Source organism: Numenius arquata, chromosome 6 (assembly GCF_964106895.1).
Source record: "Numenius arquata chromosome 6, bNumArq3.hap1.1, whole genome shotgun sequence".
Lineage (NCBI taxonomy): Eukaryota > Metazoa > Chordata > Aves > Charadriiformes > Scolopacidae > Numenius > Numenius arquata.
Window position 1 is genome coordinate 719,674 of NC_133581.1, and position 26,496 is coordinate 746,169.

General features: G+C 43.1%; 1 protein-coding gene across 1 annotated transcript; it reads right to left on the minus strand.

Moving 5' to 3' along the window:
- Positions 1-962: 962 nt before the first annotated feature.
- KNL1 (kinetochore scaffold 1) lies at positions 963-26,158 on the minus strand. Its single transcript, XM_074149515.1, has 26 exons — positions 26,058-26,158; positions 23,173-23,227; positions 22,723-22,762; positions 22,415-22,474; positions 20,836-20,897; positions 20,284-20,339; positions 19,791-19,830; positions 18,519-18,556; positions 18,127-18,179; positions 11,835-17,066; positions 10,936-11,080; positions 9,903-9,970; positions 9,679-9,777; positions 8,757-8,872; positions 7,844-7,934; positions 6,202-6,318; positions 5,481-5,568; positions 5,100-5,168; positions 4,677-4,716; positions 4,462-4,563; positions 3,909-4,009; positions 3,546-3,614; positions 3,291-3,400; positions 2,603-2,721; positions 1,174-1,296; positions 963-1,068 (listed from the first exon to the last, which is right to left on the minus strand). Exons 2-26 carry the CDS (start codon positions 23,205-23,207, stop codon positions 963-965), a joined length of 7,179 nt encoding a protein of 2,392 aa, XP_074005616.1. The 5' UTR covers positions 23,208-23,227; positions 26,058-26,158.
- Positions 26,159-26,496: the final 338 nt, after the last annotated feature.

Genomic DNA, 26,496 nt, shown 5'->3' on the forward strand with positions numbered 1-26,496 from the left:
TCTGCCTCCGGCTGGGAGAGCTGAGAGCTGGTCCCGGGGACACCTCCCCACGACCAGGGTAACATCAGCTCCCACAGCCCAACCCCATAATATACAAAATATGTACAAAAATCGGGCTGCTCCCGCGTTATTAGACACCCCCTGAGTTTAATTAGCTCCGTCTCCTCCCGGCCATCCTCGGGCATCACCGCTTCCGTGGACCAGTGCCGCCAGATGGGCTGTACTGGTCAGAGACAGCGGGTACCAGAGCAAAGTCCCAGCGGGAGAAGGTCCCACCGACGGAGTCTCCTGCTCCGCAAAGTCCATGGTGGAGGGAGGGCAGGGGGCTTTAGTCTTCATGAGAAAAGCGTTTCTGACTTTGGCCACCCAGCTAATTACCAGGGGTTATTTGGTTAATGGGAAGCAGGACTGGGGCTTCTGGGTTTTGGGAGAGGTTCCAGGGAACTTGGTCAAAAGTCAAACGTGATGCGATACGGTAAAACGCTACGAAGCAGTGAAATAACGACAGGGAAAAGTCAATCCCCAGCGGTGTTGATTTAGGAAATACTCGTCATTGTTTTATACAAAGAGCTCTGTAAATCAACCCAGAACAAAAGGAACATGTTACGGCAGGGGAATATCCACGCTAGGACAAGACTATACACACGCAAGGGGGCCAAGACCTGACTGAAAGAAGATAAAAGGCAGATTGGATAAATCCAAACCATAAGAAATTCTTCCTTCTCCTTTTTAGAGACCTCCGCTTTTATAAAGGCTTGGGGCCTACACCCTTTGGGGTGCTTGGTGTAGGCCCCAAGCCTTTATAAAAGCGGAGGTCTCTAAAATTATTAGAGATTATGGAAGACCTGGGGAGCAAACGGCGCTCCCCCTTCTGGCGAAGAGACACCTTGAATCCTCACGAGACTAAAAACAAAGAGCATCCAGTCCCGTTTCTGCAGTCCCTGCCCGTGAGATCTGGCGACTCATCTGGGATCCCGCAGCAGGTTTTGATGGATCGAGCTGACGATTCTCCGCAGGTAGCGGTAACCGATGGGGACTTCGGAGAGAACAGCAGAGATTTCCTCCTCCCTGGGAACGATAAAATTATCACCCGTGTTTGAGAGGACACGAAACGTTTAATTCCCCGTCCCTGGCTTTGAAAGTGTCGTGCGGAGGGGGTTCTGTCCAACTCACCCCACGTTCCCAATGAGCTTCCGGGCGGTGAAGGGCAGGGGAGCAGAGGGGTAGTTGGGAGATAGATCCAGGGTCAGTTCAAACTTGGCAAAGGCTGCGGAAGCGGAGAACAAAAGCTTCACTCTGTATGAGAAATAAACACAACCATCAATACAAAATATTCAAACGTACTGCTATCGCCTTGGAATTCGCTTCCAGAACTGAAAACAAACATTGGAATTGATGCAACAAGCTCGTAACTTCTGAAGAGTTCCAGCACAGACTAGCAGGAACTTCATAAATAAGGCTGAAAGAACCTTCCCACTCCCATTCGCTCAGCGTTCTAACACTGAGTCAGAATGCAAACCCCAGCTTCCCTCGCGGATAGAGTTAACACACTCATAATCCACAGAACCTTGCAAAAATTACAGGAGAATGTAGAATAATAACCAAAAATGTGTTTTCTAGTTAACATAAAATATTCCTAGGTAGCTAAAGTTTTCTGAAGTTTTAAGTGGGACTGATTTACCTCCAGTTCCAAAATTCTAAGCCTGTTCCACACATCCAACCCCATTTAAATGAGGGCAGATGTCTCTCTGGCGCAGTTCTCTGGCCTAGGACAACGTGCAGGAAAGGCCAGAGTTGAATTTTATTGAAAACAGGGGTAAGACCGTCACCAAGGACACAGCGCCCAGGAAGCAGGTGCTTTGTGACAGCACAAAGTGGGTCTTTTCCAGGTAAATCTCCCACAACTTGCAACTTCCTGAGCACAGGCTGCATCCGTTCTGTTGACTTAACTAAACAGAGCTTTTGTGGGATTTTTGGCGTGCAGTACAACACCCCGCTTGCAAAGGGTAGGACAAAATTAGAATAACCCCTGGGACCAGCATAAGGCACACAGGGCAGGGCTCACGGGCGCTTCTTCCTTAAGGATAGACATCAATAATGGAAGGATAAGGTGAGTAGTATTTATCTTGTTCCACTGGGACATGTTCCAAAATCAGGAATTAGTATGAGAAAATGAAAACTAAAGAAAATAAACTTTAGTTTAAGTGCATTTGTCCTTCAACAACTGATTCTGCTTGGCTGAAACAAGTAGAAGATTAATAAAAACAAAGCACTAAGCTCCAGGTAAACTCTTGGCTCTGTTTCCCTTGCACTGCTATGCTCTAACGTTTTAAGTGAGAGAGTGAAGTGGACCAGGGAAGCAGCAGGGAAGGAGAGGTTATACGGTAGCATGGAAATTGGCTGAATCCAAGAACAGCTTAATTTCCATACATTTGAATATTATAGTCCAACTGTACTAAAATAAATTACATTGTTGTTAAAAATCGTGGCATAAGATCTCAATTTCAAGCAAACCAAATTGATAATACTTCAGTGTTTGGTTCCTGATTTTCTAGAGACACTCTCTGAAGGAGTGCTGCAAACCCCATCTGAAGTTACTTACTTTGTGTCATTGACCTCTGTCTTCAGAAGATTAAATTTTCCACCCCATCTCTCCAGAAATTCAATCTCCTCTCCCAAGACCTTGCAACGACTCACCACCAGAGAGATGTCATGGAGAACCTAAGTGGGCAATCAGAAAAGCAATCACATCGGCGCTCGGGCTGGTAAACTATGTGACACCTGAAAATGCAGTTTATCCTAGAAATTATGCTAAAACCCCATGCATTTTAACTGCTATCTCAGTTTGGATGTGAAAATGAAATTGTACAAGCATAACATCTAATACACATTCTTTGCCTTAAGCTTCTCCCTTCAGCTCTGTGAGCAGGGATACACAGAGTCCCCTCCAGGGACACCAAGGCTGGCTTGGTGATTTAAATCAGTAATTCTTTAGGAAGCAGAACAGCATTCAGCTCAATTGTTTAATTTCTACTAGCAGAAAAAGAAAGGATTTTTAAAAAAAAATCACTAAGGCAGACATTAATGCAGCAAACAAGGAAGAAACCATAGGTTTTAGGACTCTTGCCTTCAGGGACAGGTTCTTCCCCTGCACCTCAGAACGCTCAGGGGCAGGTTTTGATCTGCACTGATGAAGCATTCATTAAGATGCTTTTGTTCTCGGTACCAGCCCTATTCTCTGTGACAGAAAAGATTTGAGAAAAGATGTTTTTCCAGAGCTGGGACATTACCTGGGGCAAGTAGTACAGCGTGGGACACTTCTCCTGCCAGCATCCTTGACTTTCAATAAACTGGAAGATGAGTCTTTGGACTAAACATGAGGAGGGTGGAGCTTTTTCCTCTGTAACCCAAAAGAAAAACATGTTGCCAGAAATCTTTCAAAAGCCATATGGCAATACATGAGCAGATAACCCACAAATTTACACGTGCCTTCCCAAGGACAGGTTATTAGGGCAGCTACTTTCAAGCTACTTGAAAAATCTTACCATCCAAGAGAGATTCAAAGTTCAGGCTCACTATCTTTCGAGAAGGATCTTCCCCAAAAACATCACCATCTGAGAAGGAAAGGAAAAAAAAAACCCAAAGAGTAATTATTTCCATACTTAGTTCTGAAGTTACAGCTCTTCCTCTTCAGAAACAGCCACTCATTACACACTTATTCTGAATTTTCACAGAAAGCATTGATAAACACAAAGCCAACTCTCTCAGCTTACATGCTCCTGCTGTTGTATGTTTTCTATTTCCTTTTAGCAAATCTTCACAAATATAGAAACTTTAGGTTTCTATTATGTAACTATTTAACCTTTCAAATTCATAAAAAACAGCAACCTACCAATATTGTCGCTTACCTATTGGGGGTCCAAACACAACCGTGAGTTCAACAGCGTCATACAGAAAACTAAAGACTGCCTGCTGTTCACTCCATTCGGTAATCTCCCACTCGGTGAAGCTACAACGGGGGGAAAAAAACACCGTCACCCTAAATTTCAACCAACCAAACCAATTATCTGAAGGACAAAGATCAGAGCATTAAGTGCACTTGCAGTTAGTACCACTGAATATACCAAGGAAATTTTCACTTTCCAACAGAATGTAAGAATCTGTTGGGAACGCAGCATAATAGCATTCATTTTACATAAATGTTCAGTTTGGAGTTGGAGGCGAGTTGGATATAGAAAGACTGAACATAGAATATCACTGCAGAGTAGTTAATGGAAAAACAGCACATCACACCTGGAAGTTCCCCAAGGCTTTATGGCTTATCCCAGGCTGTGAGGAGATGGGCATCCAAAGATTTCCCACATCAAATAGCAAGGAAAACCAAACCCAGAAACATTTATATGCAAATGCGAGGCCCCAGAACTAGTTGATAAAAATAAACCCTGAAGGTCTTTTCCTTACTCGTATGTCTCCACGAGTTCCCGGCAGCTTTTCTCCGTTTCCTTCAGCTGGTCCATCTGAACGAGCATTTGCTCATTCTCAGCCTCCAGATCCAACAGTTCTCTGCAAAGAAGCCCACCGTGAGATGCAGCACTCTGGTTACAAACACACCCACCCTCTAAAACCTCAATGTCCACATGCTATTTAAGGTCTTTAGATCCTCTGTGACATCTCACCTTTGAAGCTCCTCTTCTTGGGCTTTCAGGCTTTTCAATTCTAAGAGGAAGGAAAAAAAGCTGTGAGAGAAAGGAGCAGCAGAGAAAGCCTGAACTTGCTCTGTGGTCACTGTGCTCAACAACGTGAAAGAGCTCAACCCGATGGCTGTTACTGCCACCTGGGTATAGGCACGTGGTCACCACAGGTGAGGAATTACTGAACAATAAACTGCTGAACAGGACAGCCAGTGCACACTCTTCAAGTCACACCGTACCAAGCCCAAAACTCCATGTTTCCAGGGGAAAATCAGTCCTTTTTGTACTTTAACGTCTGTGTAACTAGCTATATCCAATGCGGAAAAGAAAGCAGAAGTGTTTGTATCCATGTCAGAATTAATATATCAGAATTTAAAAATCAAAAGTGCCATTCAGCTGGTACATTACCTTTCCCGAGGTTTTTCCCTTCTGCCGTTCCATCATCGCAGTCTGCTTCCCATTCTTCCCAGTCCGAATCTATGGGAAAGAAGCATCAGGTCTCTGCAGAACTTCCAGATTCAACGCTTAGATTCCACTTTATTTGTCTGTGCATTCTAAAAATCTTAGTATTTCAAAGCTAACTTAGAAAAATGTACCAAAAGCTGGAAGGGTATCTACCAAAACCCTCAAAAATAAGAGATAACAAGGAAAACTCCTTTTATTGCATTGTTTCAAAGCTGCTCCTGTGCAACTGATTTCTACTTAAGGCATTGGAAGAAAATTTCTTGGAAGAAAATACAGAGCACATCATTATGCAGCGATACTGGTCACCAGTTTGGAAACACACACCTGCTTCCAGAGCAACAAGACAGCTCTCAGCCTCCTTGATCAACTCATCCACCTTCTCCATTCGTGACTGTAGCTTTTCATGTTGTTCCTAAGATGGAAAAATTGTAAGTCAATAGCATTTTTTAAAAAGCTGAATTGTGTTTCTGGGACCACCACGTGGATCTTTGCTTGCTGAGAAGCTAATGAGGGCAGCTGATGTACTCTGTCGTTACAGCAGAGAGGCAGACTGACAAACACTAAGGCAGTAGCCAAGCGTAAGGAAGTATTAGATAATTAGCAATGTGACTTTCCTAAAGACTTTTCTTATGAAGGGATAAGACATGGAAATAAATACATTCATAGAGCTTTCAACATGTACAGATTTCTGATCCGTATCACAGTGCATTACTTCTGCATTTCCTTGATAGTTACTAATATTGACATTCCAACAGTATAAAGAGCTAATTTCTGATGACATTTCCTTTAATACTCCCATTTTGCACTCTGTTACTTTAATTGCCAAAACCCTTAGGCCAAAGGTTACTACAGTGTAAGTGCAAGAAACTCACTGTCCCAATGGGTTTTACATTTGCATAAAAATAAAAGGGGAGTATGTTTAATAAGAAGGAAACTTTCAGGAGAATGCACACTTACATACAGTAATTATGCTCCTAAACTTGACAGCCAAAGATAGAGGAAATACGGCAGAAGTTCCTTTTTTTAAAGCTAACCCCCCCCTTACCTGCGCGCTTTGCAGCAATTTGCTGTACAGTGTCTCCTTCTCATTGTGAGCCAAGATTTTGCTCTCCTTGGTGAAATAGGATTTCATCTTGTTCAATTCTGCTCCAAAGCTCTTCAGCTGCAATGAAGGGAAAATACAGAAGAGAGAGGGAATGGGACCATGCAACAAAAGATTGTTCAATTGACCCCTTAGACTCTTTCTCCCTTCTCTGTTCCCCACAATATCCCATTTCTCTACATGACACTTGCAAATTAAATCAAATTTAAGGCTGGGCAATCCCTGTCAATTTGAGCACAGTCGCCTACTAAAGTAACTCATTTTCTTCGCAAAGATCCAACAAGATCTTTACTCAAAGAGGGAGCTGCACAAACAACTAAAGAGATGCTTTTACCAAAACCCAGAGCACCTTCATTAAATACAAGGGATATCTCCCATCCCAGTTGTTTGAGACATGGATTAAGGAGGCCAACTGGAACGTTCACGGAACTCCAGGCAGAACCCACACCACGGGAACTAAATTTAAACCCTGTTTTAACAGCAGGTAGTGACAGATCATGCAGCTCTGGGTTTTCTCTGAGAGCTGTAAAGCCAGAAGCTGCAGAGCAATGTACAAAACCCCTTTTTCTGCCATATTTGCCATCTGCCTGTTTCCATTGGGTGGTACCGTTCTAACTGCAGGGTGTAGAGATTTGCTTAATAAGCTTTCACATGTTATTCTTAGCTAAGGGTTCCAGGTGCTTTCACTGTTCATAAGAGCAATTCTTCCCAGATCTAGTTAATGGCCTAGCCTCAGTGAGATCCTCTATCAGTCTAATTATGAACTACGAAAAATACTGTCTTTTATCAATGTTGAGACTTTATATTCGTTGAATAATCTTTACTCTTGCCATTAGTACCACAGAAAACAGAATCTCTTAATCTAATGTCTCAGTTGTGGCTGGGATACTTTTATAATGCTTCTGGGCTTTAAATGCAAACGTCTTTGCCATACTTTTCTGTGCCCATAATCATTAGCATTCTCCTTCAAATACCCTCCGGCCTCAGCTTTTGCTTTGGCGTGTGACAACATTATTGCACTCCAAATCACTGAATTTCACTGAATTTTTAGAGTTGGAAGGGACCATAAAGATCATCTAGCCCAACTCCCCTGCCGAAGCAGGATTGCCCAGAGCATGTAATCCCTTAGGCAGTTTTATCTTCTGTTCATTTTACACCTTGCAACATCACGTGTCTTTTTGAACTAAATAAGCATTTCAGTTAATGGCCAGTTCTGCTGCACCAACGAAGCCACAGAGTCTCTACAGCAAGAGTTCACTTTTTCCTTCCACAGTCGCACTGTTTGCTTAGGTCCCTTTGAGCTTCTCTTCTCTTTTCTGCCCTCAACTAACCTGAATTATCAAGTTTTTCTGTTTTATAGCAACATATTCCCTTTAATATATTTAAAGGGCACATATCCTTGCGTTCTCCTGACATATGAGAAGTTCTCACAGCAGTTTTCCATTCAGAAAGTATTTTGCCTTGTATCACCCACCTGCCTAGTGTTATTCTGTGACCATTCTGGTTCCTATTTTATTTAAATACATAAATTAACCTTACTTCCTCATTATGTAAGAAACAACATTCTCTCTTCGTGCAGTATTACCTCTTCGTCAGAGCAGGTTCTCATTACTTCCCACAAACCCTTATTCACGTTCACCAGGAGTTCGTCTTGGAGATTTACGTACTCTTTTAACCTGAAATGTGGAAAAAACAAGTTGAAAGAAAGTCTTGTTGCAACTGCACTGAGCTCATAAAGGAGCACGTTGCTATTTACACAATTCATTCCCCTTTTCCAATTAAAACACGGAAAAGTAAATATTTTCATTTAGTTCAGTCTTACATCTTGGGGAGACCTTCTAAAGCCTTGATTAAACATTTGTTAAACTCTAGCACATAATATAAAGTTAATTTCCTGTAGTCTTTGTGCTGAGGGCAGGGCTGAAGGAGGTGGGGAGGCAGAGAGCCACAGATATGGGAAGTGGTACTAATGAGAAAAAGTGCTGATATGAGAAAAATCTTACTGCTAATTTTGAATTTCATCATAAAACTTGTTTCTGCACATAAATTGTAGAAGGCACAATGAATCAGACCAGAAGTGACCTTCAGGTGAGAAAATAAATCACGTAACTGTATTTCAATCTAATAAACACTGGAATATTGGAACAAGCAACAGATCGTAACCAGTTACAGTTCTGCTTTCTATGTTTGATCGTTTTTGACACAATTTAAAAAACTGTACTCTAACTCTTCTGATCTGCGACGGAGACACTATTAGTAAAAGATAAATTGCTTGAGGAAAATCAAACTTTAATTATCTCCATAACCATGACTCGTCCCCGAGAGTTAGCCCTTTACCACCTAAATCTGCAATGAACTGGCTGCCAGCACGCAGTAGGTTAATTATCGTTTTTTATTGTCCCCATATGTAACATATGAACTTTCTTCAGGGCACTCTGCGGGCAACCAGAGCTGAAACAATAGTTACTGATATACTCTGTGACTGAAAAACCACTCACTCATCTATCCTCTGAGAAAGGGCCTGGCAATCTTCTTCATAAATACGCAGCTTGGGGCGGTAAATGTACTGGCTGTAAAGGAGGTCTTCTGGAGTAGGTGGTGAGCTGACTGCACACTGGGGAAGACAGAGGGGAAAACGGTGAAGGAAAAGAAAAAAACATGCATACTTTTCAGAAACAGTAACTTTCGATCAAGTCACGTACAGAAACCAGTAAAAGGCCCAGAAGATTTATTTTTGCAGAACAGAAGCATTACAGGACGATTGCAAAGTAAGATTATCACCTTGCTGGTAGTAACTGGTGCTGAACCAGGGGTACTTGTCTGCACACAAAAAAATAGTTCCTGTGTCTGCATGAATTCAGCAGAAACCTTTCAGGATCAGGATACTGAACCTGGGTTCAGGAAGGACAGACTCAAGGGGCAGAAATAAAGAGTAAGAATGTCCTGGTGAAGCACTTAAGAAGAAGAGAGTAGAACAGGAAGCGGGAGGCAGAGTAGCATTGCAGGGTTCTGGTTTCAGCGGCTGACAGACACAGTAAGAAGATAAAGTGAAAAGGTTAGATTGGGCTTCTAACTCTTGCTTTCAAAATTATCATCTTTAAAACAAGTTGAAAAAAAGCAAGAAGAACAGATAGTCCTGAATATATGGTATTTCATTAACAGATTGAAATCTGTTCTGTTTTTCAGTACTGAGGAAAAAAAGCATCAGACTTACAGAGGTGAAGAAGCAAAGAGAGAAGAGGCAGCACGGGGTGTCTGACACTCGGCAAGGCGGAACTGACTCTGGCTTAGCTCAGTTAAAGGCCTTTAATGCAGACCGGTTACTTGAGAAAAATTAAAAAAAAAAACCCAACCCCAAACCGACAAAGGACTCTAATTTAAGGTCAGTTATATTACGCGTCTCAAAGGACAGATACTCACGTTGGCTGGAACATGGCTGCGCCGGGGCTTCTGAATGGGAACATGGACTTGAAGAAGTGTAAAAAACTCCCCAACTGTGATAACACCATTCTGAAATTTCTGTAAGGATTAGGAAAACCATAGGGATAAGTACATTTCTCAAGCAAGAATGCTTGCTTGCATATATGCACACAAGTATTTTCCTGCACGGACAAGAAGTTGGCACCTTTCAGCTAGTCACGTACCTCCCGTAAGTTATCTTCACAAATGCTGTCTGTGAGAAGCAGAGACTCCATCTGACTGCTCCGCTGAACTAGCCAGGGGAAAAAAGGGGGATATTGCTGGGGTTAGTAACATTCTTACAGAAATATGAACCTAAATTCATTAGCTCTAGAAAAAAAAGCAATTTTAATGTAGAGTTTGACCTTTCTGTGTGTTTCCAGTGCTGAATGAAGTAACTAAGGAAACAACTACTTGGGACAAATAAGGAGGACTAGATTTAGAACCTAATGTAAAATAAACTCTGTGCCAGGGCAGTAGTGAAATGTCGGAGATTTCTCCGGGAGGAAAGCCATATGTCACATACTAAAAAGTAGTACAACTGAGAAAGAGACTCCATCACGTTCTCAGAGGGCATCCCACGCAGACAGAGCCCAAGCTTTCAAGGTGAAAACAGAGCACTGGAGTTCTGAGCCAACAACGGCTACTTCCTCACTCAAAGGAAAGGGCCCAGCTACTACTGGGTAAGGCATATGCTTCCATAGTCGCAGAAGGCCAAAACTAGAACTGGTTTTGTAAACAGAGGCAAGATATCACTTCTCAGATGACTGGCAGATTTCCGCCTCATTGCTAGGTATTAGCTACTGAGCAAGAGCTAATTAAACCTGGGAGCTGAATCTGCTTAGAGCCTGTCCCTGCAATGTGCTCTGAGGAGCCTTTTTCCAAGAGCATCGTGCTGAGACACGCAGACTTGTTCTGCATGGAACCAGCTTAAAATCACCTGTGGGCCAGCAGAGTTTGAGATGGGGCCTTAAACTACCTCATCAGCCCAACTTGCCCTGGGAAACAAAACTGGACTTAAAACTCTGCTCCTTTTTCTTCCCATCTCAGTTTTCCTTGAAGGGCTTGGATGTAGAAGCACTGACAGGCTGGGTGGGAAGCTGTGACATGAGCATTCAAGGCCTTTCACAAATGAAATATACTCTACAGGCAGAGGTCTTCCTTGATCAAGCATAAAGAACATGAGGTTTGAGGCTGTTCCCACAAAGGAAGTCTTACTTGTGAATTCTGTGTCAGGCTTAACGGAATCCAGAGAGCTGCTGGTGCTGGCGTGAGTGCAGTTAGGGCTTTTTGCCGACAGATTTGGAGGGTCTTCATCTTCACGAACTTCTGCTTGGCTTTGAGACACAGCGCCAAAGGTAACCTAATATTAGCAAGTTTAAAAACAAGGAAATATTAAAAGAGGTCTATGAAACAATGCAGGAGTTAAGTTCATCAGTAGCTTACTGTAGCTGTTTCTTGACATTCAGAATTGGTTTATTTTTAGTATCGGCACGTTTTACATCTATCAGCATGACAAACCGGCCTTTTCCTACGATGATATATAGGAAGCAAAGCTGCAAAATCCTTCATCCATTTCTCAAAGCAGTAGCCACCACAGCACACTCTTCCCGCTTTTGGAACTGGAAAGTTTTGACTGCTGATGTACAAACGTGCTTTTAAGGTCAGATTAACGTTTGCACAGATTTTCTTGATTCAGCTGCAATTTATGTTGTCTATGAAAAAGCTAATTTAAACTAAGCATCCATGTTTGGATTTTAAATAATTGCTTTAGGCCTTACTCATCGTACCTAAGCAACACCTAGCAAATAGTTTAGTTCAGAGGAGTAGGAGGAGTTAGTCGAGAAAGGGTTAAAAGGATACTATGGAGAGAACGATTTACAATTGACATATCCCTTATCCGTCTGGTTTGTGCGGTTCAGGAAAGTTAGACAGATCAACCCCATCCTTCTATTCTGGCAAAACAATGAAAAATCCAGGGGATGACATAGCAAAAGAAATGCTATGTCAGAGCATTTGAAAACAAGAAAACCTACCAACAGATCTGCTCACACCCCAACATTAAGCAGAAGTCTGTTAGTGGTCACTGTATCCTTATAGAGAGCAATCAGGCTCACCTGCAAGTCCTGGGAGGCCTCACCATCCACGTTTTCATCCCTCTTGACCTTCTTTGCACCTTGAAGATCCTCCTTATCTTCTTCCAAGGCTCTTTTTGCGTTGTTGCAAGTTTTTGTCTCTTCAGATTGATTCTCTTCATTGGGGGAGATTTGGTTTTGGCTTATCTCATTGCAAGCATTTTCCACGAGTTCGGAGCTTACAGATTCACTGGAATCCATTTCTTCCAGGCAGACGGGAAAAAATTCTTCTGCTATAAACTGCGAAGGGCTGAAGTTCTGCCGACTGGACGTGCTGGTACCTGGGGTTTCACCAGTCTTTACACTTCCTTCTGGAACTGGTGCTTCTCCTTTGTCTGCAGATTTTGCATTTATGCCTTGTACACTAGAAATGGAAGGGTTTCTTCTGTTTGGTAATTTAGGCTGGAAGATACCCAGAGGGACGTTTAGTCCTTGATATTTATCCTTAAGTGCCATGCCTAAATTTGCATCTATGGGGGCAGCTCCAGATTCAAGACTTGGGTTTTCCTGCTCTTTATTATAAAATAAATTATTTGGTTCATTTACAGTGTTTTTTCCTAACTTCAAGGTATCCTCTGGCTGAATTGATTTGGGCAACTGGTCAGAAAAAGCAGTTTCAGAGAGAACTGTGGATTTCCTTCTAATATTTTTCAGTTTTGAACAAACATTTAAAATACCTGATAAGTCAGGTGCAAGAGCGGGATCTCTTGGACTGTCACTGACCAAAAGCTGCTTAGTTTGTTCAGAGTTTATTTGAAAGTCCTTCGGAGGTGTCTCCCCCTCAGTTGGCAGCCCCCCATTTTCCTCTGGTTCCTTGTCAGAAGCTGGACCAAGGCTTGCTCCAGCCGAGCCTGAATCTGCACCTAAATCTTCACGTCCAGATGAATCATCTTTCAGTACTTGGTTCCTCCGAGTACTACGTGCATCTGGAGAAGCCTTCAAAGAATCTGGTTGCTGGATGGGACGTGAAACACCAGATACCAAATTCCCACTTTCTTCACTGCAATCTATGGGCCTGTTACTCGGAAGCTTGCAAGAGACTCTCTTTGATTCCCGGTTCTCTGGCGGTACGAAACCCTGCTGACTGCTCTCAGGGATGGAATCATCCGGGGGAAGGTCGCGATCCCGTGGTGTCCGCACACCCAGAGTCTCTTCTGGAAGTGAGACAGAATGGGCAGAATCTGGTGTTGTGCCACTGGGGACTTCGCGAGCTCCTTTCTCACTGGAAAATGCTGGGGCTGCTGGAGCAGAAGAGGCAACGCTGCCCTTATCCTCAGATTTTGCGTGATATTCACTGTTCAAGTCTTTTGTATGCGGAGAATCTGTTTCATCTCTGCAAGATGACAATGCACTACGCGAGTCTGGTGGCTGAGTGCTTTTATACGGCACTTCTTGGTTCTCAAATCCATTAATATTGTTATTAACAGCAATAGTATGGGATGCAGTTATTTCCATATCATCTTGGTTGTGGGTAAACACAATGGTTTTATCAGGAGGAACTGCAGAAGTGGCAGGAACGGACACTCTGTCCCGTACGTCCATTTCATCACTTGTCACAGCCGTGGGAGTCTGGGTGATCTCCATGTCCTCAGCCAAAGTAAAAATGACAGTTTTGCTCCCTGGGCAGGAGGTGGTTTCAACCTGCTGAGCCAGGTTTAATGTCCCCTCAGAAAAGACTCTTTCAACCCTTTGATCAACAGAGTGAGACTCGGTCATTTCCATGTCAGCCTGGAAACTCGTGAACATAATGGTGGAAGTTCCAGGAAGAGCCTGTGTGAGTTTCCTGCCTGGCCGAGAGTGTTCTTCCAGAGCCGCAGTGTGGGTTCTAGTGATTTCCATGTCATCCACAGCAAACACCGTAGCTTCGCTGTAGGAAAGTGCTCGCTGTCCAGCCTCCCGATCCACGCTTGGTTTAGCATCACACACAACTTTTGCAGTATTTTTATCAGCAGAGCAAGACTCGGTGATGTCCATGTCAGCCTGGCTACTTGTGAACGGAACAGCTTTAACAGGATAAGCTGAGGAGACAGAACAAAGCCCTCCCTCGTTTTGCGAGACGATTTCACGGCCTATTGCAGCCGTATGGCTCGCCGTGATCTCCATGTCATTATTCTCATCAGTCAGTGAAAATAAAACAGTCTTTTCCCCTGCTGTTCCCTTCAAGCTCTTCCTTCCAGCCCTTTTAGCCACGTTAAGCATCCCTTGAGACACAACCTTTTCCATAGATTTATCAATTACAACAGTATCGAGTCTACTTATCTCCATGTCATCGTTGTAGGTAAAAAAACGAGTTTTATCTCCAGAAATTAAGGCTATGTCATCATTTGAACTTTTATGCTGCAAAATTATTTTGTCTGCTGAAACTGTATGACTTCTGGTGATGTCCATATCAGCGTCTTCTGAAAATATGGTAGTTTTCTCACCCGCAAAAGGCAGATGTTTTAAACCAGTTGTGGTTAACATTTTCCTGCCAGATGCCAAGCAGTACGCATCGTGCACAGGCTCCTCCTGGCTATTTGTCACCATGGCCCCTTCTTTAAAGGACGTTATTTTATTTTCATCTTGAACATGGTATCCAGGAACTGCTTTTCTTTCTGATAAAGCAGCATTGACGTTGCAATCAGGGGCCATCACCATACAGTTTCCAGTCAAGTCCATGTTTTCACCAGAAGGAAACACAACTGACTTTTCTAAAAACGAAGGCAAGTGGGAACTTCCCTTCCGTGGTTCACAGGTGTTGGCTCGAAAGGGCTCCTCAGCCCCGCTTAAGGGCAGGCCAGCACCTGAGCGAGGCGTTTTAAAATCCTTCTCTGAAGAGACTGTTTTACCAACTGAAAAATCTCTCTCAGAATCGACTCGAGCTGGCAATACTTTGTTTACTACCCTCATAGTATGGCTTTTCTCTTGCCTCTCTGAGGTTTGGCAATCTGTGTTTATTCCGAATATTGTTCCAAGTTGTTCATTTCCTTTCATTCCAGAGGGAGCGGGCTCATTACTGGAAATAAACGAACCACTTGGAGCCAAAGCAGTAACAGTTTGCTTTTTTGTGTTCATTTTCAAATCCCCACGTTCTGTTGTTGGAGTCCGACTTGTGATATCTCCACCAGAAAACGGGAAGGTCTGGCTTTGCAGCTGCTTGGCCACGTCATTATTGTGATTATCATTATTCTCGTGTTCTTGTACTGTATTAATAGGAGCAACATCAAAGGCAGCAGGATGCGTTTTGGTGATGTCCATGGTTTGATCACCTGAAAACACGCCCATTCTGTCATTTGTGCAGGAAACTGAAGCATTTAAAAGGTTTGTTCCCAAAGCCTGTGATGTAACAACTTTTTGCCTTTGCAAAGACACGAACGCAGAGGTGTCGGGGACAATATTCTCAGGGACTTCTCTCTTTTGTTCTTGCAACAGACGCATGCTCTTTGTACAGGAACTCAGACTGCTTGCCTGAAAGTTTGCTTTTCCAAGCTTCTTATCCACCATTATCACCCCAAGATCTCCAGTGTTCATTTCTATAGCCTGGCTTCTTTTCATATCCCCAGTGAAACTCATCACCTCAAGATTTTCCTTGTCCACATCTAAAGAATTTGCATTTTCACTGACATTTTTATACTGGTTCTTTCTTGGAATCATTTTACAATGCATTTGTTTTGCTTCTGCAGTTGTCCCATTGCTTTGGTCATCGATGACAACAGGGTGGCATTTAGTTATTTCCATTTCTTCCTGCTCGTTTACACTGAGAGATGTAGATCTGTTCTGGAGAAAACGAGGTTTGCAGGTGACAGAGGCGAACACTCCAGCAGCAGATTGGTTTTCAACATTCTTCCCATCATCCTTGACAACACAGGTTTTAGTCAAGTCCATATCTTCTCCTGAGAATAGCACTGTCTTCTCACCTGGCCGGGAAACAGGCTGAGCGTTTGGTGGTCTGTGCTGAAGTCTGCTCTTAGAAACACCAGCAGACACTGAATTTGTGTGTGAACCCCAACCAACATCCACTGAAGCGGTCCCGTGGTCTTGGGTCACTCTTTCCATTCGTTCATCTGAGCCCACAGATAGTTCAAATGCACTATTTTTATATGACGCAGAAGCTCGATTATCTAAAGGTGTTAAACTCTTTGTAATGTCCCCGTCACCATGTGCTGGGCGTCTGTTTTCTGTTAGCAAAGGGTTCGTATGAACTGGCTTTTCAAAAGCTTTATGATGTGAACTGTTCGTTTCTTTGGTGCTGTCACTATAGATTACATCCGTATAATTCCCAGTAATTTCCATGTCATCGCATTTAGAAAAAACAACAGTTTTATCACCTCGGAAGACAGTCTCAGAAGAAATGGATCCCGGGATGGCAGACATTCTTCTGGGCTCTTGTTTAACAGTTTGCAGCATTGCAGGATCTCCTCTGTCTTCAGCAGTTACTGGTTTTTTGTCTGTACAAAGTTGAGGGTCCTGCTGAACAATTAAGTGCTGATTAGATGCTCTCTTTAATACGGAATTATCTAACGCAGTGGATGGGAAATCCTTTTTGAAGTTTAGACTTTGATTCCCAACACTGGAGAAGGGAAAAGACATTTTTGCAGTGTGACTAGTTGTCATATCCATTCCATCGTCTACGAATGCCTCGGTAACATCCCCGCACAGAAACTGCTCCGGTGGAGCTTCACAGCCACCAGAAAACACAGCTTTGACATCAGATCCCTGGCATTTTGTCATTTCCATTCCATCCTCTTGCCCTCTAAAGAATTTTGTTACATTGCAGGTGTCCGAGGGTTCATGGGAATGTACCAATTCCCCCGACGCTCGTGCCGTGTCTTCTGAGACTTGCGATGAGACAAAAAAAACATTCTCTTTTTCAGGTCCCCCAATAGGATCGGGTGTCTTTTCATTTGACTGCAAGCTCATCAAAAATTCATTGAAATTTATTTTTTTTATAGTAGTTGCATCTTCCTTCTGTTCAAAAGATGGGCACGAATGGCTTGTAGGGTCAGAGAAGAAACTAAATTCTTTGCTTGTTTCTGCCTTTCCATTATTAGAGTTTAACCCAGCCAGAAACGATGTGATATCTATTTTCTCAGTTTTGTCAGCTTGATTGTTTTTCAGGTTACGTGTAATCACTGCAGTGTGACTGGCTGTCATATCCATTTCATTTTCCTCTGAAAAGATGAGGGTGGTGTCAGGTCGATCTGTTCTCTGAATGGTGTTGTCCACATCATGCCACTGAAAAAAAAAAAAAAAAAAGAGGAAGAAATTGCAGTTACTGACACATAAAACAAATGATACAATAGTTTATTCTATTTCAAACAGAAGTCAGGTAATGCAGTCCTAAGGTTATAGCTCTATCTTTATACCTTTTTTTTTTTTTGGAAAAAAACCCAACCTGATTCCTGATTTCAGTTCTCCTCAATAAGCAATAACACATTCAAGAGAAGGACGACGACTGAGTTATTAAAGCATATCATTTTAAAATGTCTTTTCTGGAAAGAAATTGTCTCAGTTTTACTGTTGGGCAAAGACTTCATACCTAGACATATCTCAGTAAGCATGGAACAATTATGCAACAACCACACCAGATTTTAACTGGTTTGCTCCTAACATTCATTAACAAGAGCTAACATACACTTTTAAGCCGTATCTTTAAACTCAACGTGAAAGTCAGAAGCCACTGGAGTAAGGGAGACTTTGGGCAATTGCTTTGTTTAACAGCACAGCACCATGAGATCATCCCTGAGTGTAACACGGGTCAGGATTTCTGTCCAATTGAGCCTGTGAAAGTCTTGGCTAAGAATTCTGTGCTTTATCATTTGATTCAACTCAAGAAATTCAGTCACCTTTTCATGCTAATCACCGCAATTTGTCTAAAGTTCTTTAACAGCAGGAACAGAGAGTACATATGTGCATATTGTTCTACCCATGGAAGAAAAAATACACAGGCAGAGTAGTATGTCAGAAAAAATACAAACCCAGAGCTATCTGAAACATAAGATCCTTTGCATCTTCTTAGTTAAGAATTGAAAAGACTGGAGGAAGTAGCTGAGGTACTGAGAAGTTCACAAGCAATTTTAGAAGCAAGAGTTATCCCTACTGCAGTATAATGCCTATCAGATTAGGACAATACTTCAAAATAGAGAAGATGAGCTTTCGGAAGAATTTTATGTGAATACAAGGATGTGATTTTTAGGCAGCTGAGTTACATTTCTCATCTTTACTATGCAAATTATTGGAATATATTTTGGACACTGATACTCTCAGCATCAAATAAACAAAAGCCTTCCCATACCTCAGTCTGCTGCACCGATGCCTGGATAGGGGCATGAAGCAAAGTGTCCATCCCTGTCAAAAGAAAAGGAAATACTCCAGTTGTTGCACTACTTTCTTATTATTTTAATCACTGAGCTGAAGATCTATGCACTTGTTTTACAAATACTGCTGAGTAAGTAAGTACTATTAAAACCAAATATATCCTGAAAATATTTTCAGTGCTCCCTTCAGCATGTGAAAGAGCCGCCTGTACTTCTACAATCGATGCCTGTAAACAGCTTTAAGGAACAAAGCCCGTCTGTGCCATAGCCCTCTCGCTCAGGGAGACTGTTCTAAGCATGTTAAAATTATTCAAACAGGATCAATAGCTTTGAATAGTCATTTTGTTATTAAATCTATTTCCAGACTCACCAGTGATCTCACACGGAATGGCTTCAGGTTCTTCATTTCTAGAAAAGGCAGGTTAGGGAAAGAGTTTGTTAAAAGATTTCAAAACAAGGCTTCAGCAATATGCTGAAAAGGCAGAGAATTCTGTCGCAGGGCTCATACAGGCCTGGACAGCGGGTACCAGACACTACTTATGTTTCTTCAATGTATTCTGATGCGAGTTGCAATCTTATTTCCCCCTTCCAGTCCCTCAAGGGGCTCCAGGAAAGCTGGGGAGGGACTCTTGATGAGGGAGGGGAGCCATAGGAGGAGGGGGAAGGGTTTGACACCGAAAGAGGGGAGATTGAGATGAGGTGTGGGGAAGGACTTCTTTGCTGTGAGGGTGGTGAGAGCCTGGCCCAGGTTGCCCAGAGAAGCTGTGGCTGCCCCATCCCTGGAGGGGTTCAAGGCCAGGTTGGAGGGCGCTTGGAGCAACCTGGTCTGGTGGGAGGTGTCCCTGCCCAGGGCAGGGGGTGGCACTGGGGGGGCTTTAAGGTCCCTTCCAACCCAAACTATTCTGTGATTCCACAATTCTATGATTAAGAACAGCTAAGGTCTGAGAAAGGTAAGTTGCTTAGGAAATAGTGCATGGGAGTATGAAGGCCGGCTCTTTCCAGGCCAAGAAACCTTAGCTAGAGTCCTGATTTCTATATTTATATATACGTGCACGCATATAACACGCACATACACATTTGGGCTGATAACTTTTAAAAGCATGAGTTAACTACAGTTGCACTTAAGCTGTTTTCTTGCTATACATTTTAAATGTAAGAAATTCCCCATCACACACAGAAACTGTCTAAATTTGTTATTTTACCTACCAGGTCATGTTAATTTTAAAAATCCCATCATTGTTTATCTAGACAAGAACTTTAGGGCTAGACCAATACTTCATCTACCTCTGAGGGAAAACATTATAGTAATAAATATCAAAGACTATGTCTATGAGATATGGACTCTGGTAGGTTTTTCCTGGAAAGCATTCCCAAGCCATTGGCTTTGGAAGGAAGCAGTTTCAACCCATAATTGTTCAGTTTTTCAGAAACCGCTATCTTTTTGTGAGTGACCAACATGGGTATATCCTTTTTTTGTTGTATCCCTTCTTTCACCAATCCAAAGCACTGAGCAATTTGATATATAAATCAATACATATGCTGCATTTCTTTGAGGAGTAATATTTTGATGGTTGAACATCATGTGAAGAAATGTACTTGCAGGATAGAACTTTACAGTCATGGGAATTTTTTTCAAACTTACTGATTAAGCAGCACATCATTCCTCGTATCTGCTGCACACTCTAAAAATAGCAAGAAAATCAGGCATTACAATGTGAGAAGCATGATCAAAACAGCAGAGACAAGAGTAAACTCCACAGAAAAGAATGTTCTGAAGTACTCCCTCTCCATGTGCATTCTTATCGTGGCAAAAACCCAGCGAAGCAAAATACTTGAAAGTGCATTAGTTTTTCAGTTTCTTCCTGGGTAATCTTTGACAGAGCCAATAGGACATTCTGCTCAGCCTCCTGTTGATCTAAATCCCCAAGGCAGATTTTCTTCTAGGTGCATTTTGTCTAAGAAAATAACTCCTTTTCTGAGCTACCAGCTCCACAGTACCAGTAACTAATGGGGTTTCAGCCAGTCCATGACAGACAGCTGACCGTATTGTTCCTTACACAACCTCTTAAATTCAGGCTAAAATCTTATTGCTAATAGTCTGGGAATCCCACCAGGAGAAGAGAAAGGAGTTTTACCTGTACTTTCTCTCTCTGCTGCGTTATTCTTAAGATCTGACTCGAAGACTCTGCAGCTAAGAAAAAAAAACAAAACAAAACAACCCAGTTTTTTAAAAACACTAGACGATCTGTTTTGAAGCAAAGAAAATAACCCAATAAAGTAAAAAAAAACCAAAACCACCAGCCCTAATTTCAATCTTTTCCACATGGTATGTTCTGAAATGAGATATCAAAAGCCAGAAGCTTACTGAACCAACCATGTTTTCCAGTGGGAAGATGCCATTAGCATATTTAAGACAGAAATAACAAAAAAATTTAATGGGAAACAAAAATTTCTAATTCTATTAAATTCACTGAATTGTTTTTTTTCTAGCTAAGAAGTGAAAATGAATAATGGTTCTCTTAGGTCTCAAAATGAACTCATTATAACAACAATCACCAATTTGCCTTCACTGGATACTCACAAACGTACGCAAACAGCAGTTTTAGTTGGTACCATATTATTATCCATAGCCAGCATTTTACACTTAAATAAAGGACATAGAGCTGCATCCTTCAGATCAAACTTACTTTATGGTGTTCGCAAAGCTGACACGGCGAGAGTTCTTCCTACGTCTTTCTATATTGATGTCCTGACAATAAAGAACACAACACTTTGATATACAGAGAACTGTTCTTACCCCATAAGCCACAATAAGCAAAGCTGAAAAGCACAAACAAAAACAAAAACTCCCACATCCCTCAAAATAACAATCTATGGCCCCAACAAGTACAACAAATATTTACCGACATCCTTAAACTACTTTATAGTTCTCTAGCTTCTCCTGACATAAAGACATCACTCTCACAAGAAGCAGGATCTAAAGATCCCTTTGTGAGACCTGCCTGCTTATATAGCAGTTATAAGGCTTTTTGGCTGGCACAGTAGGGAAAATAGATGCAGTTGCTTAGCAAGAGAGCTGCAGGGCTTTTCTTTTCTTTAGTTTTTCATTACAAGAGCTGAACAAAATAGCCATACTGGTTTGTCTGTATGGGAGAAAGGGAAGGATTCACTAAAAAGTTACCATTTTCCTATCGAAATGTCTAAATGGTGTCACTGACTACATGCTCGTACTAATGCAATGGAACAATGCGGTATGACATACACTGGAAAGCTAATTCATCACACCCCTGCTGTGGTGTCTGCAGTAACCTTCCCTGAACTAAATAGCTCAGTCTCAGGACAGTGCAACACTCATTATTTAAGAAAACACAAAGTATTAACATAGCAGGCACTACCCGTTATATGCACGTGACTAACAAAGCCTGTAAAATACTTATTTTTTTAAAAATCATGTCAGCAACACAAGCAGTCATGAGTGATGCCACACGACTGTATATGACCATCTTATATTGCTCATTAGCAATACTGTCCGTCACTGTTAACAGGTATTAAAGTTCAAATGAAGACTGTGAGCAGTTCTTCATACTCAGCAAAGTTTTGAAACAGATGTGTTGTGCATAAATATTTCAGGCTCCTATTTCATATTTTAAAGAAATTATTAGAGGCTTTTTCACTGAAAGCCTTACGTGCTAAAAATGAGTTTTCAAGTTCTGTAAGCAGCAACAGATAAATCACATAAATATATGATGCAACTACAACATTAGTCTGTAGAACACGCCCTGGGTAGAAAAGGCATTTCAAAAGACATCCAAACTGAACAGGCCTAAGAAACAACAGACACCAGAAACATGAAATATATTCCGTATGCATTTCTGAGAGAAAATGTTTAATTTTTAGCTTCTACTTTAAATAAATCAGCAGGGTGATTTTTTCAGATGTAAAACCATCTAACTGACTATACCAGTTTGTCCACTGGTGGATCAAACTTCAAGTCAAACAGACTGCAGCAGGAGCAAGTTACACCTATTAATCTCTGCTTATTCCTCTTTTCTTGAGAGAAGAAATATTCTGGTGTAAAATAGAAGTATAAGAAAAACTCCATAGATTTCTTATAATATTTAGTACTCCAAACATTATCTTCCTGAACAGTTATTACAAGAGTTTTTACACCTGCATTATTCTAGTGATACAGTTTAATTAGTGACAAGATGAGGAGCAAACTAAAGATGTTAAGAGCATTAGCAAGAAAGAACTGAATAAACCTACCTGTGTCAATTCATTCCCATTTCCCAGATCATCAAGAGGATTTCGCGGAGCCTTTAAAATCTAAAAGAAAATATAATAGTTGAGAAGATCAGCTCCAACTCCAAGAACTGATTGCTTGGCTGGAGAGAGTTTCTCAGAGCCACCAGTGCCCCAGCCAATCATATCCATCTAATAGGCTCGCCCTTTGCTTTTGGAACGTTTTTCTTCAACTGGGATGAAAAAACAAGTTCCTCTTTACAGCTGCCCTTTCTCTCCTTCACTCCCTCCCTCACAGGGTTTTCTTTTGAGAAATGCCGTAAGTTACTCACAGAGGACAGTCGCTTCCCTTTGATGTGCTCTGTATTATCACTGGAGGGGAAAAAACGGAAATAGGTATTAGGGCATAAACTTGAACCAAGATGTGTTTCTTGAACAGTACTGCTACATGTTTAAGGTAAATAAATGGATTTCTCCGTTATTTTTACAAGTGTGAAATTAAATAAACAAGCTTACTTGGAATCAATCATTCATTCCACCACTAGTTCCCAAAAACAAGCTTTAGAAAACTCAGCAGATCACCCTCTGGCCCCCATGGTCAGTTGTCTCCAGAGAGTCCACTGCCACGAGATCTCCTCAGAGCTTTCCTACACACCACCATTCATCACAACGGATAACACATTGCATTCCAGAGATGCTGAAGTGCACACAGGGATTAAGAAAAGTTTTGCCTCTAGATGATATTTATACCACAATAAGATTCTTAGAAGGCTTCAACTTACTTTTCCATGTTAGGGTCTGCGTAAATCTTGTACATTTCTGAAGGGCGTGCTTTTCCTGTAACATACAGTACCAAAATCCAAACCTATTAATGAATCTCAGTAAGAAAGTTGCACACAACCACAACTACGTACTAATCTTAGATGCTATAATTTTTCTCTCCATCTGTCTCTAGTCACAGGGATGCACTGAAGTGTAATAGGCCTCTCAAGCCCCTGTTTTCTATTACGTACCCTATATAAAACAACTGTGCTAACGCTTTGAGTCTTACTGGTCAGGCGTCCTTTTATTTAAAGTTAAGATTCTGGTAACCGTTGGAGATAAATGTGCTCAAGCCTTATACAATACCAAGTTTGCTAGTTTGCTCTGACACACAAGACAATTTTTCAATCACTGCTTCTCCCCCCACCCCAAGAATATCTTATGTCAATGCAAACAGCTCCCACTAGCACAGAAAATTACCACACTTATTGTTAAAGTTGCATAAGGGGATAAAACGAATTAACCCACACTGAGAGGATGGCAGTGCTAACACAGATTTAATGTTACCTAACATTTCTTGTAAACAGCAGCAAAATTCAGGGCTTTGAATACCAGGTCAATATTCCTCATAACTTCAGTCTTCCACGGACCTCACAAAAACCACCAAAAAGACGTATCACAGAATCAACACCGTAAGAGCAACGTATGCCATTTTCTGTGCTGTTTCCTGGATTTCAGTGATGATCTTTATCTACATCCCACCATCAATAACCACACAAAGTATACTTACAGGAGAGCTAGAAGCAACCTGACAGCATTTGTCACGCTACTTTATTCTCCCCTTGCTAAACCTCAGCAAACAACGTTGTAAGAGAAACCCTTGCCTAAGCAAGGATCAAGCAATTTGTAAAACTGACAAGTTTTACAATTAGAAATAGAGAAACTTGCACAGAACTGCTCAGGTTCTGCGTTTCACAGAATCACAGGCTCTCGGGTCTGCAGGGACCTCTGGAGATCACGTTGTCCCCCCCTCTGCTCAAAGCCACAGCAGATTGCTCAGGACATTGTCCATTCCAGTTTGGAGTATCTGCATAGAGGAAACCCCACAGTCTCCCTGGACAACCTGCCCCACCTTCACTGCATTTGTCTCCCCGCCTTGTGTCTAAATGGAATTTCTTGTATTTCAGTTCCTGCCCGTTGCTTCTTGTCCTTCACTAGATACGTCTGAGAAGAGCCTGGCTCCGCTGTCTTGAAACCCTCCCACCAGGTATTCACACACATCCATCATTTTCCCCAAGCAGCAACATCCACTGCTCGCCCTTGTCCACCAAGCCAGTCACCTCACTGAAGGTCATTTAAACCACAAATTGGCTCTTATTTTCCAAGCTAAATCTGTCTTATGTAGGAAAAAGAAAGTCTAGATTTTGCAGAATGCTGAATCACATCAAATGCTATTGCATGGTATTGGGATGTTGTTCACAAGGCACAGCAGAGTTTGAATTCTAGGGGAAGGGAAAAGGAAAAATCCTTTCAGAAATATCAGTTTGCTCAAAGATAATGTTTAGGCAGAGCAAGAAAGCAGGATGAGAAAACTTAGCCAACAAATTATTTTTTTTCCCAGCAAATTTCTGTTTGCTTTAATAGCAAAAAGCACTGCTTTGAAGACACCATTACATGTGAAGGCATAAAAAATAAGAGCTGGAGAAGTTTTTTGGAAAGACATTGTACTCGTACACAGAAGCTGACTTGCTGAAATGAATTTTATTAACCTCTTATTTTTGCAGACTAATTCCTCTCACCAAACCTGCAGTGGGTTTACACTAGTACCAGCCAGAAAGGCAGCCGGAGAGGACTTGGCTTTTGGGGCCGGCAGCTCTGAGGCCACAAAGCCCAGATGCCGCTTCCAGGCTGGCATCCCCACGGCATCCTGACAGCTCCGCACATCGGAGCTGCCGCCCTGGGCCAGGCTGAGCACCACAAAGAAGGGACGCAGAAGGTGGCCCTGCGTACAGGGGTCTGGAGAAGAGGGAGAGGACAGAGTGTGGCTATCGAAAGCCATGGCTACCAAAAGTCTGCTGGGGTCTGCTACGAGCAGGTCTGTTAATCCAGAATTCACCTGCCAGTCAACATGCTCAGGAGTCAGTCTCTAATCCTTCTTTGAACTTATTTACATATCTCTGACATACAAGCATAAGGCGGCAAGTTGAAAAGCTTTGTTACTCTGTTCATTAAAAAGTACCTCTTATTAATCACATATTTGATAAGCAAGTAACTCCCCGTTCCATACTGTGAATGTGAAGAAAGTTTTTTCAATTCATTCCTGATCTTACAGATGCCCACCCAAGCCCTCCTCGGAATTCCCTTTCTGTAAGAGTAAGAGCCTGTTTAGTCTGTGTTTACGATTCCTTTTTGTTCCCTCGCTCTTTCCCTCACAATCCCCCGTGTTGTGTCCTTTCCCGCCCTGACAGGGCTGACAGCCCGGCAGCCCTCTCCAGAACCACCCCCAAATGCTAAATTACACCTCACCATCACTCATATCGCTCTTTTACCAAAGGCGAGTTACTTCGCGTCGAGCGGGACTGAATTTATCCCTCAGTTTATCAGCGATTCCCCTCACGCTTGGAGGCCGCTCCCGCCTCCAGCCGCCCCCGCCGAAATCTCCTCAGGCCCAGGCCCGGGCCCGACGCCCTCAGCCCTCTTCCCGCCTCGTCAGGGAGCGCCCGGCTTGCGATGGAGGCCTCTCCCCCGCCAGGACCGACCTTCTCCTCCCGCCCTTTCTCAGCCCTCCCCTCACCGCCCGCTACCCCGCGGGATCCGCCCCAGACACGGGCCCTCGCCTTAGCCGCCCCCGCGCTCCCCCGGCCCGGCCTCGTCTCGCCGCCGACCCGTCCGCGGCCGCTCTCACCTACAGCCCCGGACAGGGCCCTGCCGCCGGCGGGGCGCTCCCGGCTCCGCTCCCGTAGGGCCGGGCCGCCGCCGCTCCGCCGTTCAAATCTAGCCGCCGCCCGCTGCGCCTGCGCTGCGCGCCAAACCGCCGCCGTGACGCCGCCACAGCGGCCGCCGTACAGCATGGCGCCCCCCACCGCTCCGTACAACATGGCGGCCTCCGCGCCATCACCCCGTTCCCTGCCATTTCGGTATTCCCCCTCGCCAGCGCGCCCCGCGGCCGCGGCGGTGAGGCCGGAGGGGCAGCGGCCGGGCCGCGCAGCGTCGCTCGGTCCCCGTGTGGTGGCCTCGTCCCGCGGTGTGCCGAGGAAGGGCCGAGCCGCCGGCGCCATCTCGCAGAGGAAACGGCGGGCGGGAGCCGATGCCGGGAGCGGTCGGCACACCTTCTTATAGGCCGG